General features: G+C 42.3%; 1 protein-coding gene across 1 annotated transcript in view; it reads right to left on the bottom strand.

The window, feature by feature from the left end:
• The window catches only part of rasa2 (RAS p21 protein activator 2), a 191,712-nt gene that overhangs the window by 88,823 nt on the left and 86,234 nt on the right, over nucleotides 1–16,655 (bottom strand). Inside the window, exon 5 of the mRNA XM_085989925.1 lies at nucleotides 4,794–4,870. Coding sequence (XP_085846051.1) covers nucleotides 4,794–4,870 — 77 coding nt within the window. The remainder of the gene's footprint in view (nucleotides 1–4,793; nucleotides 4,871–16,655) is intronic.

The raw sequence follows: 16,655 nt of genomic DNA, 5'->3' as shown, positions 1-16,655 counted from the left end.
CCATTCAATGCACAAAGCCAAAATAAATGATCTGTATATAATTACAGCAACATGTGAAGCATTACAGAGACATCCATAAGGCCAATTAAATCATTTACCTGTGTGGATGTATGCTGTGGAATACTGTTTTGGCTACAGGAAAATGCCCGACAGTCCAAGAGAATTTTTCAGCATAATGGGAGGTGGGAAACCAAGTTGAATTATTGGGAATGTCAGGCAGTTTAGAGCACACAATGTTACAAGATGCATTTCTGCACAACATAGCAGCATACAGCCGACAGTATTCAAGAGGGAAGTTTTGAGAGTAAACGACTGAATTGAATTATTTAAAAACCAAAAAAAAAAAGAATTCTCCTTTTATCAAATTCCCTCGGGTACATCCATCTATATTTAGGTTCATGATGACCCTTCGAGTTCCCAATGAATGCACGGGTTTCAATTAACAAAGCGCTTCCGGAACTCGTGCAATTCAACCAAACAACTAATCAAAAATACACCACTTTGATCACTTACAAAAGTAAATCTTAGCAGACAAACATTTCACCATGGATGAGAGCCTGCGTTGCTTCAAAATCGGAATGTTTGAGAGTTTATTTGGATCAAGATAGTACACAGCCAGCTGAGATGAACATATTACCAGAGGCCTCTAAACCCTTAAGCTAAGCCAGAGACAGCTGGGTAAAGAATTCAGATTTTGACACCAAGAAAATTAAGTTATAAAGCCAAACAAGCCACCCTGTCCATGTCAATTTGCAAATCCCAATCGGGCTGTCAAGCACGACACCAAGGAAAGGAATTAGGCTGCCAAAAGGGAGAGAATAGGACCTATCCACATCACTGCAACACATCCCAATGGAAAACAAGTGGCAGCATTGCTGGCGCTTGTGGGGGGACACACAAGTGCCTTATGCCTGTATGAATTGAAGGAATTTTCTGCTCATAAATAACAACAGAAAATGCTGGAAAAACTCAGCAGGCCAGGCAACATCCGTGGAGAGAAATTAGAGTCAACGTTTCGGGTCAAAACCCTTTATCAAGACTAAAGAGGCACAGGGAATGAAATAGGTTAAGAGGCCGGGCTGGAGATCTTTTGTCTCCACTAGTCCTATCACCATCTCGACTCATTTTGAATGCCTCTTAATGTCTCTTCTCTTTTGTTCTCTCCCAGCCCGGCCTCTTAATCTATTTCATTCCCTGTGCCTCTTCAGTCTTGATAAAGGGTTTTGACCCGAAACGTTGACTCTAATTTCTCTCCATGGATGTTGCCTGGCCTGCTGAGTTTTTCCAGCATTTTCTGTTGTTATTTCAGATTTCCAGCATCTGCAGTATTTTGCTATCGAACTTTCTGCTCAGATAGGTTTCCTCTAAATTTCTTTGTAGCAATAAGTATTATAAAAATATACATTATAATTAACTCTACATATTTAGTAATGTGATTTAAGGTAGAAACGAGTCTTGGGGTCATGTCATTCAGTGCATCCAAACACCTTAGTATGGACCGTCTTTTACTGTATAAAAGCCATTCTCCATCTCTATCATTAATCACATGGTACAATAGGACTAGTGAAATTGTGAAAACCCCTTCTCCTGCCTCTTCTTCCTGGTTGGTCACGCATGAAGAATTGCCACTTGGGAGAAGAACAGAGAGCTGCCTGCAACAATGAACTTGGTCCAAAGCCCAAGCCTCAGGAGAAGAGAAAATGCTTAAAGTGGGGTCAGCTTCTACATCTATGCTAATGACAACCAACTCTACCTCTCCGCAGCCTCTTTCAACCCATCCACTGTCTCAATGCTGGACGTCGGACAGGCAGTCTGACAGCAATTTCCTCCAGCTAAACTTGGATGACCAAACCAGTAATCTTGGGACCCTGCCACAAACTCGATCCATGCCAGCGATTCCATTCTCCTCCCCAGCCACTGTCTCAGATTGAACCAGACGGCTTGCAAATTCAGGATCCTAGCTGACCCTGAGCTTCTGACCCCATATCTTTTCCATCACGAAGACCATCTGCTTTCACCTCTAACAATTCCCACCTCAACCACTACTTCAGGCCATCTTCCATTGAAACCCTTAATGTCTTTTAACATCTCCAGACTTGACTATTTCAATGCTTTACTGGACAGCCTCCCAGCCTCCATCCTCTGTAAACTTCAGCTCATCCAAATCTCTGCTGCTCATATTTTAGCCCTCACCACGTCCCGCTCAATCAGTCCCACCCTTGCTGACCTACGTAGGCTCCCAGTTCTCAAATTAAAAACTCAGCTTTGTATTCAAATCCCTTCATAGCCTTGCCCCTCCCAATCTCGAATCTTTTCAAACCCTACAACCACCTCCCCCAAACTCTCCATCCCACTGACTCTGGACTCTTACGCAATCCCCTTTCCTTCACCCACCAATGGTCTAGGCAACACGCTCTGGAATTCCCTCCCTAAACTCCTCCGCCTCCCACGCGCTCTTTAAGACCCTCACTGTATTTTGCTTCCCATGGCATTTATATTAAAAGTCTTACAGAACACACACACTTAATTCAAGTGTTCCATTTACTTCCTGCAACACTTTCTCCCATCACACTTCGCTGATTTCACAAAACAGAAACTGACTGCATCAGTTACTATACGTCAGCAGTCCTGATAGCACGATGCGTGTTACACAGCATACGACTATTAGTGTTACTAAATCATTTATCTGCTTAGCTCACTGAACAAAGCCACAAAGGATCTGGTCATATAAAGAAGTCCATCCCACATATGGAAAGTTCTGGAAATTGGACTGCAAATAATCTCCGTACTTTCAAAGTACCACAGAAATTCCCTTCCTATTACCGATTAATCACACTAAACAAACTAAAGCAGCAACCTTCCTAGGGCTGTGGTCACAATGACAAACCAAAGGCTGTAGATTGCATAAATTGAGAGAGTGGGACGGTTCAGTCCAACAGTGGCTTTGGGTTCGGAGCAGTTCATAAATGATTCTAGTATGTGACCTTACCAAATCCCCTAGTCTTGTTACAACACTTGTGCTCCATTCCATGTCCAGATACTGTACAAGGTATATACACGTCAGCCTCTTGGGTCTCCACCAGAGATTTATCGATGTTATTAAGGTCCAATTAGCAGCTAGAAGAGTCAAATCTTGTTCATTATGAAACCTCCATGCTTTGTAATTTGGAGTACAACATCATGCATCCATTTAGCAGTCTCAGTTGGTTAACATGAGGTCATTTGCAGGCAATGGAGATTGCTTCCAACTAACTGTAGCATCGGCAGCTCAAACAACAGCAGATTTTTAAAAAAATTTTTAAGATTAGTGCGATGAAATGGTTTTGAAAATTGAAATGCCCAGTTTGAATTTGGCTGAATAAAGGTGTTGAACAAAGATGGATCTTCGCCAGTTGGCATCAACATGCAACATAATGTCAAAGTCAAGTGCTGCAAGAATGACAAATAAATGTTTAAAAACACCTCCCTTTGAAACTGCTCATTGAAAGACTGCAGTGGATCAGACCGAGCAGGTCCAAGTTAGATGGTTGTACTGAACCTTTCAAGAGCGAGTACACATGTGGAAAGAGGGAAGGGGACAGAATCAGGCTGGTCTGTGATTGGTCAGGATAAATGGCTCGTTTGCTGCACTGTCCAGACTCAGACATGAAGAATACCTCTTGGGTAAGGTACTGGAGGGCACCCAGAATCTGTGGAACTGCAACTCAGCAGATGTCAAGAGCCAACAGAGAAGGAAGGGAAGAAAAATGGACAGAAAATTTGGAAAGAAATCATCTAGGCTTGACCTTTCTAAAAATAAATTATAAAGAAATGTGGATTGATATTCTCTCTTGCTTTTTATTTGTTTTAGTTAAAAAGCTCTGCTTCAATGGAGTGCTGCTATTGGTCAAACCAGGTGGGAGGAGCTTTTGTGACTTACTGTACAAACAGAACTGAAATAATATACCCAGCTGAGAACGGCAGGATCAATGAAGCTCTCTAGGTTCAGACTATCCACCAAATCAACTCACTGTCATGCTCCTTGACCATTTCCAGCCAGTTCCATTGAAGTCGTCACTGGCAAAAATATATTAAAATCCGTAGAAATAGATCTAGTCCTGTGCAATAGTTTGACTTAAGTGTGTCTAATGATGAAACTCATGATTTAAAGATTCCATACGGTATAGTATGTCACACCAGTAAGTTCAAATAGAACAGCTTTCTAACCAAGCAGTCTACAGAAAATGCAAAGATCCCCTAAACCACAACAGTTTTTACTTACATTTCCTTTCCCCCTTTAAAGAAAGAACAATCTTTGCATCTGTTCGTCCATCTTACATTTCCTGTCACACTTCACCAGCATCAGATTTTCAGTCAGCCACAGAACACACCCCATCCACTGTAACCTCCCAGCAAAAATATGATACAGCATTGGTACAAAAATGCCACACTAGTAGATCCCTCAGTGGTCAAATCATTTTATCAACTGATTTTATATTCCTAAAGGAAATCAAAGATTAGCGATGCTCAAAAACTATAGAACACAGTGAATCCAGGGTACAGTCATCTGTAGAATGCACCATTGTATCGCTGGATTGTTATTCTAAAATTTATATTCAAAAATTTAAAGGTGAAAGAGAAATTCAAGAGTTCCAACTTTCCCTTTCTTAAAAGTCGAGAATAATTATGGAAAGTCAGTAAGAATGAAAATTACACTTTGTCTTGGAATGGATCAAATAGTCTGCTTCCATACATGATCTTTATGGTTCAGTCAATATAAATAATAACTATTGTTCTCTCAGATCTGTACTCACCGTACTACCAATTGCTGACAAACCGATCCTGTCTCTGTTATAAGTTCATTAAGTTTAACTTCCAGGTGAACTTTTCCCTGTTTGAAAACACAACAAGTAGAAAGTGAATTAAAACAGTATAGAGGATAAAATTAATACTGCCTCTCCTTCTCCCTGACCTCATGTTTCAGCACTTCAATCTACAATGACTCCATACTTTGGTGTATGACTAGAAAATGGTTCACTGCTACTTGCTGTAAAATATTCTGAACATATAGACAGAGAGTCTTGGTTCGATCCTTGGATCTCGTTATCGTTGGTTTTTTTTTAATGACATCAGCGCTGACCTGTATGGCTGCTGTTTTACGAGCTCCTCCCCAACTGGTATTTTAATGTTGTATTTAATTTATTTATTTGTATTTAATGTTGTATTTTAATATATCGTACTGTTAGCATTTTAGTATTCTACTATTTAGCATTCTAGTTTTAGTATTAGTAGTTTAGTTGTTTTAAAAAAAATATTCTACTGTTTAACCGACCTGTATGGTTTATGAGGGTAGCTGCTGTTTTACGAGCTCGTCCACAACTTTCCACATTATTTATTATTTTGTTATTATTAAACAATTTTGTAAGTACTGTTTCTTCACTTATCCACAACCGTCAATCACTTCTGGACATAAGATCGTCCGGAGATATAGGACCTACCCCCAATTTTTCGAACTGGGATTCTGCCGCTACTGCCATCTACTTACCCGACTTCATTCCTGTGATCAAGAAGCGACGACGGCGCAAGCAGGGCAGACGAGCAGGTGCATTAGTGAAGCTGAGGTGAGGTGAACACCACCCCACCCATCCGAGTATTCTCCTGGTGAATGTGCAGTCACTGGACAATAAGCTGGACGAACTCAGAGGGAGGCTCACCTTCCAGCGAGACATTAAGAACTGCAATGTCTTGATTTTTACTGAGACTTTGCTTGATCCATCGACACCAGCTTCGGCCATTCAACCAGAGGGATTCAACATTCACCGGCTAGACCGAACAAAGGACTCGGGGAAGAGGGGGTGGAGTATGCTTTATGATCAACAATTCTTGGTGTTCCGACGTGGAACTACTTGCATCTTCTTGTTCACCCGATCTTGAACATCTGATGATCAAATGCCGACTCTTCTACCTCGAGAGGGTTCTCATCCGAGATCATTACAGCGGTGTATATTCCACCACAGGCCGACGCAAATAGGGCACTAAACAAGCTGTATGGGATCATTAGCAGGCTTGAAACTTCCCATCCAGAGGCTGCATTCATCGTGGCTGGCGATTTCAACAAAGCCAATCTGAAGAAAGTACTGCCTAAATACCATCAGCATATCACCTGCCCAACGCGAGCCAAGAACACACTAGATCACGTTTACACTCCATTCCGGGATGGATACAAGGCCCTCCCCCGCCCTCCCTTCGGCAAATCAGATCACGACTCCATCCTGCTGCTACCCACCTATAGGCAGAAACTGAAACAGGAAAAGCCTGTGATGAGATCGCTACAACGCTGGTCGGATCAATCAGACGCTATGTTACAAGACGGTTTTGATTCCACTGACTGGGATATGTTCCGGAATGCCTCAGACAATGACATCAACACATATACAGATTCAATCATTAGTTTCATAAACAAGTGCATAGACGACGTTGTTCCGAGGATTGTTGTACAAACATTTCCCAACCAGAAACCATGGGTAAATGGCAATATCCGTGCTATGCTAAAAGCACGGTCCATCGCATTCAACTCTGGGGACATGGATGAGTACAAGAAATCAAGGTACGACCTCAGAAAAACCATCAAAAATGCAAAAAGACAATACACGGACAAAGTGGAGTCACACTATCATAGCTCAGATTCGCGAAGGATGTGGAGTGGACTACAATCTATTACAGACTACAAAGGGAAACCCAACTGTGTCATGGCCAGCAATGCCTCTCTCCCGGATGTGCTTAACACTTTTTACGCCCGGTTTGAAGCCAACAACAACTGGCCTGTTACAAGGGCGCCCGCGGCTTAGGACGACTGGGTCTTCTCAATCTCCGTGGCTGACGTGAGCAAGACCTTTAAGAGAGTGAACACCCACAAAGCACCCGGTCCAGATGGAATCCCTGGGCGTGTCCTTAGAGCATGCGCTGACCAGCTGGCAGCCATGTTTACGGATATATTCAACCGTTCACTGTACCAGTCTGTAGTCCCCACCCGCTTCAAGATGACATCGGTTATTCCAGTCACCAAAAAAACAAAAGTAACCTGTTTAAACGACTACCGTCCCATAGCACTCACTTCTGTCATCATGAAGTGCTTTGAGAGGCTGGTCAAAACCCACATCAACTCGTTACTACCCGACACACTGGACCCACTCCAATTTGCCTACCGCCCAAACAGATCTAGGGATGATGCCATCGCCACTGTACTGCACACTGCCTTATCACACCTGGATAAGAGGAACACCTATGTGAGAATGTTGTTCATTGATTATAGTTCAGCATTCAATACCATTATCCCCTCCAAGCTTGTCAACAAGCTCAGTGAGCTCGGACTTAACACCTCCCTATGCAACTGGATCCTGGACTTCCTGACGGGAAGACCCCGGTGGTGAAAATAGGCAGAAACACCTCCTCCACACTGATCCTGAACACGGGAGCTCCCCAGGGTTGTGTGCTCAGCCCCCTTCTGTACTCCGTTTACTCACGATTGCGTGGCCACGCACAACTTCAACTCCAACTCCATCAAGTTTGCTGATGACACTACCATTGTAGGCCTGATCACAGATAGCGACGAGACAGGCTACAGGGAGGAGGGAAGAGCCCTAGGAGAATGGTGCAAGTACAACCTCTCCCTCAACATCAGCAAAACAAAGGAGATGATCGTGGATTACAGGAAGCGGCAGGGGGAGGGACACACCCCAATCTGCATCGAAGGGGCGGAGGTGGAGGGTCAGCAGCTTCAAATTCCTGGGTGTATTCATTACGGAAGACTTAACGTGGTCCCATCACATCGACGTTGTAACCAAGAAGGCATGCCAACGCCTGTTCTTCCTCAGGAGACTGAAGAAATTTGGAATGGCCCCCCAGATTCTCACCAACTTCTACTGGTGCACCATCGAGAGTATCCTGTCCGGCTGCATCACTACCTGGTATGGCAACTGCACCGCCACAGACCGCAAGTCTCTACAGATGGTAGTGAAAGCTGCACAACACACTATAGGAATTAAACTACCTGCTGTGCAGGATATCTACCCCGAGGGGTGCCGGGGGAAGGCCCCGAGAATCATTAAAGACGCGAGTCACCCCAGCCACAACCTCTTCGCCCTGCTCCCGTCCGGTAAGAGATACCGAAGCATACGGTCTCATACCTACAGGTTTTGAAACAGCGTCTACCCCCAGGCCATAAGACTCATGAATGATTAATTTATTATTACTGTCTTTCTATTAGTATTTCTATTAGTATTTTTATCATTGTTATGCCATATTTATTCCAATGTTGGGAGGACTCGTAAAAAATCAACATTTCATTGTGCAGTCTGCTGCATATATGACAAATAAAAATTGAATTATTAATTATTTACCCAGATATTGTGAAGGTAAATGCAGAAGACTGCAGGGGATGGGAGATCTGCTTATGGCCTGATACCACTGAAGCAGAGTAGATGTGTGTCAGATTTGAATTCATAACACGTGTCAATTTATTCATCCATTTTCAGGAGACTGGCATCATGCTCTATGCTCTCACTTTTACATTCATAATAAATAGCTGGCCTCCATATACACACACACACTGGGCCCTGCTTTTATCACTCAATTATTGTCCTGGCCAATATTTATCCCTTAATGACCAGATAATCAGTTTTAGTGATGTTAATTATCACATTGCTGTGTGCAAATTGGCTGCTGCATTTTCTACAACAGTGACTACACTTCAAAAAGTACTTAATTGGCTGTAAAGCACTTTAGGACGTCCGGTGGTCATGAAAGGCGCTATATGAATGCAAGTCTTGATTTTTCTTTTGCTTTGAAATGGAGCCCCCGGTAGCAAATGCCGAGATGGAATCATTGCAGCTACATTCCTAAAATGAGCTCTCTTATCTCAGAGGCAGAGTGATAGACCCAAGAAATTGTGAGTCTATGATGCCAACAGGATAAGGGACCTGGGCTTGTTTACACTATGGGGTGCAGCTTGCTGAGGTAGCATACACATAATGTAAAAGCACCTTGAAATAAAGAAAGACAGACAGACTTGCATTTATATAGCGCCTTTCATGACCACCGGACGTCTCAAAGTGCTTTACAGCCAATGAAGTACTTTTAAAGTGGAGTCACTGTTGTAATGTAGAAAACATCACGTTCATTCTGATTCATGAACAAACATGAACTTAAAAGTTATGTCAACTAACACCTAAAGCTATTTAAACCAAAGTGCTGCATCTCCAGTGCAAATATGTCAAGGGCAGTCACAAGGTCTGCTTTTAGTTTTTGGCCTCGACTCTGTTAGCAGAGTAGTGCAAGATGGTGTTTTGCTCCCACTGACTCACAATACAGCTCTACTCAGTATCATTCTTCTACCAGAAGTTAAGTCCAAAGAATTCCATTCTTCACCACAGTGAAATGTGGTGACTGCCAGGAAAAAAATACTTGCATGAGACGACCAGCCATCTGAAGTGCAATATCTAATATAATTTAAAAACTAAGTTCAGGTTAGCAGGCCCATGGTTTGAAATTATCCAGTGGCACAATCAATCACTACACATTCAGCTCCAAGAATAAGAAAAGTGGGAAAATCATTGCACTTGGTGCAGGGAGAGAAACAATAGCATAACAACACTTCCAATGTACACAAACATCATAACTGCGTTCTTGTGATACAAATGACAGGCAAAAAGGCTATTCCAGTAACTTTCCAGGAACAACTATTTCCCATGAAAATTCTAATCCTGGATCAAAAATCTGTGTTCCAAAGAATTTATCCCCTACCGCCCCACGCCCCCAAAAAACGAATACCTAAAACACAAACTAGCCAATCGATGAACTAAGGCAGTTGGTGCCCTCCCCAAATACAAAATGTTCTCAAAATCAAAGACAGATGCAAGCATCAATTTGATTAATGTGATTAGGTGAGGGAAATGCACTGCATGCAATACTGGAAACTGGTCTCTGCCTAAAGTAGATGTGCTATACAAGGTCATTATATTTTGCATAATATGTACAAAAATTAGCTCCTGTACTTGTCTGGTTTCCACAGCATTTCCTGCAATTGGGTAGGGACCTGGGTGAAACCTCGATAGCCACACAATCATCACTAATAAACCTTCTCAAAGACAGGAGAGCATCAACACTTGGAATATTGCAAAAGATAAGCTGCGACATTGCAGTGGTTTTCATCGTCTTCAGACCAATTCTTCTTCACTGACATTGGAAAAATGTTATGGTTGAAGCCTCACCAGTTGACACAGTGCTCCTCAAACATATTTCTAATGTGACATGGTCCCTTTTTGCCTCCGATATAGAATAGCTGATTTAACACTGGGACAGAGTACAGTAGTCAAACAATAACGCTAATAAGCACTACTTTAATACATTTGGCAACTCTTCCATGTACTATAAAATTTAATTATTTAACTAAAATTAGATAATGGTTTAGCAAACCACACACACGGAGAATATTGTGGTTAGAACTATACAGCAGGAATGCCACTCCTTACCCACATTGCCATTTCCTGATTAAAAGGCTCAGGTTACACCACAAACCTGAAAAGACTGACCGTTTTTTGGATTTCATTGGAAGACGGAAAAGTGAACAAGACACTGATAATTAAAAAGGAAAAAAATGCAATTTCTGTGGACCTAAAAAAATTCCTCATTCGGTCATTCTGCAAGCTGCCCAATCTTGATTTGTTCTGTGGAAATTCACTTTTTTGTGCGGACATCAGTAGGACCCTTTACTGCCGTTCTGTACAGACCGTAGATCTGCACAATAGCCCAGTTTGTTTTTTTTAAAACCCTGAATCAGTTTTGGAAAGGCTCTCCAAGCCTCAAGCACTGCTTTTACTCAACTAGAAGAGTCCCTACAGCTTTTAGACGAGAAGTACCGTTTTTAAGATCTGGATCACTTCTAGTTAATCTCGTGCATGTGAACTTCCAAACACCTGCTCACTATAACTCCAGGACACAAATCTGGCAAAACTGTCCATTTTAGGCACAATCTAAATTTGCCTCCATATCTATAACCTCCACTTTTTAGCAGGGCTCGCTCAATTGTGACCAGACACCAACCCAGGCTGATTTTCACCAGGAAGCCAAAGCCAACCGTCATGCCCATGCTGAGCTGAGATCCTAACATTTCTTTCAATTACCTGGTTGTTGGAACATGTAAAGTGTAAAAAAAAAGCTTCTCCACTTCCAACGCAAATTTGACAGAAATGAGTTTTACTTGAAGTGGATATTTCGGCAGAATTGCACTTCAGTGATCTGATGTGTTCTGGCACCCACCTACGCCATTGAACACACTTACTAAAGAACCATACTCACATTTAAAGACATGTTTAGCATGTTCCAGAAGTTAAGAAGCGGTTATTAACTTACTTTAATTCAACCCCAGATAGAGCTGAATTTATTACAATTTGCCAAGTTTCACCAAATCTTCTGTGGAAGATTGAGAGTCTGAAGATCTGGTTTCTAACTTGGGGTTACATAGAAACATAGAAGATAGGAGCAAGAGTAGGCCATTCGGCCCCTCGAGCCTGCTCCGCCATTTAATGAGATCATGGCTGATCATCCAAATTCAGTACCCTGTCCCTGCTTTCTCCCCATATCCCTTGATCCCTTTAGCTTTAAGAAATATATCTAACTCCTTCTTGAATATATTTAATGAATTGGCCTCCACTGCCTTCAGTGGTGGAGAATTCCACAGGTTCACCACTCTCTGGGTGAAGAAATTCCTCCTCATCTCTGTCCTAAATAGCTTACCCCTTATCCTGTGACCCCTGGTTCTGGACTCCCCTGCCATCGGGAACATCCTTCCTGCATCTAGTCCGGTTAGAATTTTATACGTTTCAATGAGATCCCCTCTCATTCTTCTGAACTCCAGTGAATATAAGCCCAATCGACCCAATCTCTCCTCATACGTCATTCCAGGCATCAGTCTGGTGAATCTTCGCTGCACTCCCTCCATGGCAAGAACATCCTGCCTCAGATAAGGTGACCAAAACTGCACACAATACTCCAGATGTGGTCTCACCAAGGCCCTGTAGAACTGCAGCAAGACATCCTTGCTCCTGCACTCAAATCCTCTCGCTATGAAGGCCAACATACTATTTGCCTTCTTAACCGCCTGCTGCACCTGCATGCTTACCTTCAGCGACTGGTGCACAAGGACACCCAGGTCTCATTGCACTTCCACTTCTCCCAATCTATTGCCGTTCAGATAATAATCTGCCTTCCTGTTTTGCCACCAAAGTGGATAACCTTGCATTTATCCACATTATACTGCATCTGCCATATCACCCAACCTATCCAAATCATACTGGAGTTTCTCTGCATCCTCCTCACAGCGCACACCCACACAGCTTTGTGTCGTCTGCAAACTTGGAGATATTACATCTAGTTCCCTCGTCTAGATCATTAATATATTGTGAATAGCTAGGGTCCTAGCACCGATCCCTGCGGTACCCCACTAGTCACTGCCTGCCACTCGGAAAAAGACCCGTTTATTCTTCTGTGTGGTTTTGTAAAATTAATTTTTACATTGTGTATTAGGCAATCACAGCCACTCAATTCCTTCTTGTCCTCTCCACCTGCATCTCTTTCACACACAACCCCAAGACCTGGCTAATATGACTCCACCCTCTGCCACAAGGTGCCGTATATAAAACATCACCATTCCTATTCTGAATGAGAGAAGTTCAGGTAATGCTACTGGGAGTCGAGCTATCCCAGCCTCCCTTGCAATGCTAAATTGGTCTAGTCTCACTGTAAAGCAACAACTAGTTTGATGTTCTAAGGTAATTGGGGATGTCCAAGTCACTGTCATGATGAAGGCAAGAAGGGGAACAGCAATATTTTAATACTACCTGGGGGCCCGGCGTTGCCAAGGCTTTTTTGTAAAACGGCAGTTTACAGGGCCGCGCGGTTTACGGCCGGCCGCTGCCCCACTCTGTGTCTCGGGCCGAGCGGTTGTCAGGCCCGGCCCGAGTGACCCCAACTCACCTCCCGCTCCAGCGGGCCGCCGCAGCTGCCCCGCTCGCTGTTGAGTAAAAGCAGTGAAAAAAATGGCGGGTACGTTTCGGGAGGCTGCAGGATTAGGTCCTGCCCACACACGGAATGAAACACCCCCCGTGACGCACCGATTGGTCAACCATCAGGTCACTGAACTGTAGGATTGGTCAACCATCACGTCACTCAACGCTAATGAGCGGTAGGATTGGTCAACCGCTAATGAGCGGATTTTTGAACGTTTTTTGTATACTGTCCGAACAATTTTTGTCTGACCAAAAAGTAAATACGCCTATGAGACTCCCCTAATCATAAGCTTTCTTTTGATATAACATGTGTAGGTACGCTCTATAACTTTTGAGTGTATGCCAGACAGACGGATCCTTTTGATAGATACACACATCGAAGGATGTGTTAACTGAAGATTTTTTCTGATCGAGACTAGCAGTAAATAGATGAATATACATAAAGATACGCCAACACCTACTGTGGCTGATTGATACACAGGTGTTTAGTCTGTTATAAGCAGCTATCCAATTTATTCTTGTGACATTCACTGTGAAATCACAAAACAGGATCATTTGGAATGTCAGCTACAGTATGGCAAGACTTAAATGCTGGGATCAACTATAGTAGTCTGCTACTTTAAAGTCAACAATAGGATCAACATTATAAACTTAATTTGTGCACCACGATCATCTGCTGCAGGTGTAGCATGTTGTGTGGTCAAAGCACAGCTACAATGGACACTACTGTTGCACTACAGCTAATCCCAGTACTGAAGTTTAAGTTTATACTGCTGAAAATAACTTGAAAAAAATCATTGCAAAGCTCGGCTAATGCATTCCCGATGCATGCAGGGCCTGTCTATTTAAGCATGCGCCTGTGCCGGTGATGCTACATTCAGCATAGCAGTGCGCTTAAAAAGGCAGCTCCTGGTTTCATTGCAGTGCCTGGCTGTTCCAGGCCCAATGATTTAATCAGATGCTCATGAATTTAGTCAGACTCTGAGGAGGAGTCTGGAAAATAAGCAAGAAGATTTGTCCATTAAAACCAATTCCTACATTCATTTTAAACCACTGCATTTGGCATTAATAAAACAAGCAATGGTTTGAGTTTTTAAATTTCATCTGGAAAGCATGGTTGCCATTATAATTACAATCAATATAAATGGCGCCAACTATAGTCTTTATTTTTACTTGCTTACTGTAATTAATATGTAACTGCAGTAAAATTGGATTTTCTAATTGCTTTTTCCATAAAGGTGCCTGAGCACTGTTGCATAAACACTATGCATCATAGCCCTTTAACATAATAAGGGCAACTAGCAAACAAATAGGATGCAGTAGCAACATTCAAGTATCATGTTACTCATCTAATTGAAAACAAGCCGTTAAATACTGTACTCCACAACAAAAATACTTCCCCAGATTTTAAAATTTGCTTTGGGATTTGCCTCATCTTGGAATTGACACATGGTGGCACCTTGATAAACATTTCTTCAATGAATTTCTTGGTTTTTTGAAGGTGGTTCAGTTATCCAAGAGAAATTTAGTGAAGAAATGCTTGTGCTATGTTTGCCTGTATGAAAGACACTAGATGGCTTGCTTGTGTGGTTTGGGAAGAGGCTGCTTTTAATCTGTACGACCTTCACCGAGTTTGATGTCTGCACTGAAAGCAACAAAAATAATCCGAAGCGAAGGAAAAATTATACATTATTTTCTTATGCACAAAATATACCTGTAAATTTGTGGAAACACTGAAACCATAAGCTGGCAGAAATAGAAGTACGAGGTGAAAAACAGGATGTGGACAATCTAAGAATATGTATGTACTTGTTTTTTTAATTAACAAAAGGCAACAGGATATAATACTTTGAGTTGTGAGCAAAGCAACAAAAAGGCTTTGCTCAACACCATATTTAATTTTTTTTTTTTTAAAAAGCATTGTACTGGACTCTGACCAAGACAACCAAAATACAGAACCTGCAATTTAGAATCACTGCTGCTGGGGTTTTCGTTAAGATAATTAAATCTGGACTTGATCACAGTGAAACAGCAGTTTGTTTTAATATGACTGGTCATAGGAGAACAAAGAACTGGAGCTTCAAGGCACAAAAATATGAATCTTTGAAGATACCATCAATAGTGACGCTATTATTCGTGTGTGGTCTACTGGCTCATATTACTCAGAAGGAAGAATCCACATAAGGTATGAAATTAGTAGGGGGGCAGGTCTGTAAGCCCAATTCTACATTGGTTGCAAAAGTGCTATGTAAAAAGTTCAATGGCATCTGAAGTACCTCGAATTCTGACTTGAGGATATTGTACCGATTGTAGAAAACAGCAGCACTCAAAAGAATTATAGATCAAGCAAATAGACAGGAGCTAGATAGTCCCAGATCAGGTGGGTTTGAGTGAAACACTCTTCATTCTGCCAGGATTTACACCATTCTTAGCGTCACAAACTACAAGTGCTAGACTGTGGCGGAGACCACATAGGGACAGTAACACAATTCACTATGTATAGCCAATGTTGTTATCGCTCCATGTTATGTACGGAACTTGGTTGGGTTATCGGGGCAGGGTCCCTTTAAGAGTCGTCGATTGTGTGATGACGTCATAGCCCTGCGACGAGGCCGAGTCCCTCAGTCCATGCGGAGAGTTAATAAAGCTAACACGCATTTTCTTTGCTGCTATGAAAGTCTCGCAGTCTGTTTATTTCCAGCGACTCCTACAAGACACCATTTTAAACACCATTTAATGGCGTGTAGATTATCTCCATTTCCCACGCCCCAAAAATAAATCCAAGTTTAAAGAAATTCAATAAACCTCATTACATTAGGATGCCAACTACTTCACATCAGGCTGAACTAGTCTCAGAGGAATGATAGCCAAGTTTGCTGATGGTACCAAATTAAGTGGTATGGCAATTACAAAGAAAAATGTTTGCAAGAGGACAGCCAGGTTAACAGGAGGAAACTCAATTTGGTTACAGTGGTCCTCTCAAAATCCAAGTCATCAAATAGGAACTCCGAGAGATCTTGTGCCATATAAATTTGCCTCCCATCCGTGACAGTAGGTGTAGAGGATGTAAATTCTTGTCATATTTGTGGGTTCACTGGGCTCAGTATTCAAAACATCAGCCGATTTTGCAACTGAGTATTTTGCAATCCCAGATCAAGAGGGTGGAAAAGGACACTGTTCCCAGGCTCTTGAAACTCCCTCTGTCTGGGATTGAAGGGGGAGATAGGATGGTTAGGGGGGGGAAAAGAGGAGTTCTCCTTTGACACACATCATGGAGAAGCATTCCACTTTTGCTGGGAGATCAGGGTAAAAGCTTATTCAGTGCGGAGGAATATCTGGGAGAGGAAGCATTTGGCTCCAGTAGGTGGCAGAATGAATTTTTGCACCAACCAATTCTGTATGATGGTTACAGATAAAACATTGACAGCTTATTTTTGAATGTTCAAATAAAATACTGTTTTTCAAAAGTTAGCCCGATGCACAAGGGCAGAATCAACATCTGCTGATTAACACAGGGGGTTATTGGTATGTAAGCGATCCTGTCACTGTGTCTTTGCTCTGATTCTTGATGGACAATTCTGTAGCCAGTAGCTAACTGGGGATAAATCTGGC

This window comes from Somniosus microcephalus, chromosome 6 (assembly GCF_052327205.1).
Source record: "Somniosus microcephalus isolate GS21.2 chromosome 6, FLI_Smic_1.0, whole genome shotgun sequence".
NCBI lineage: Eukaryota > Metazoa > Chordata > Chondrichthyes > Squaliformes > Somniosidae > Somniosus > Somniosus microcephalus.
This window is presented reverse-complemented; position numbering and strand designations above follow the sequence as displayed.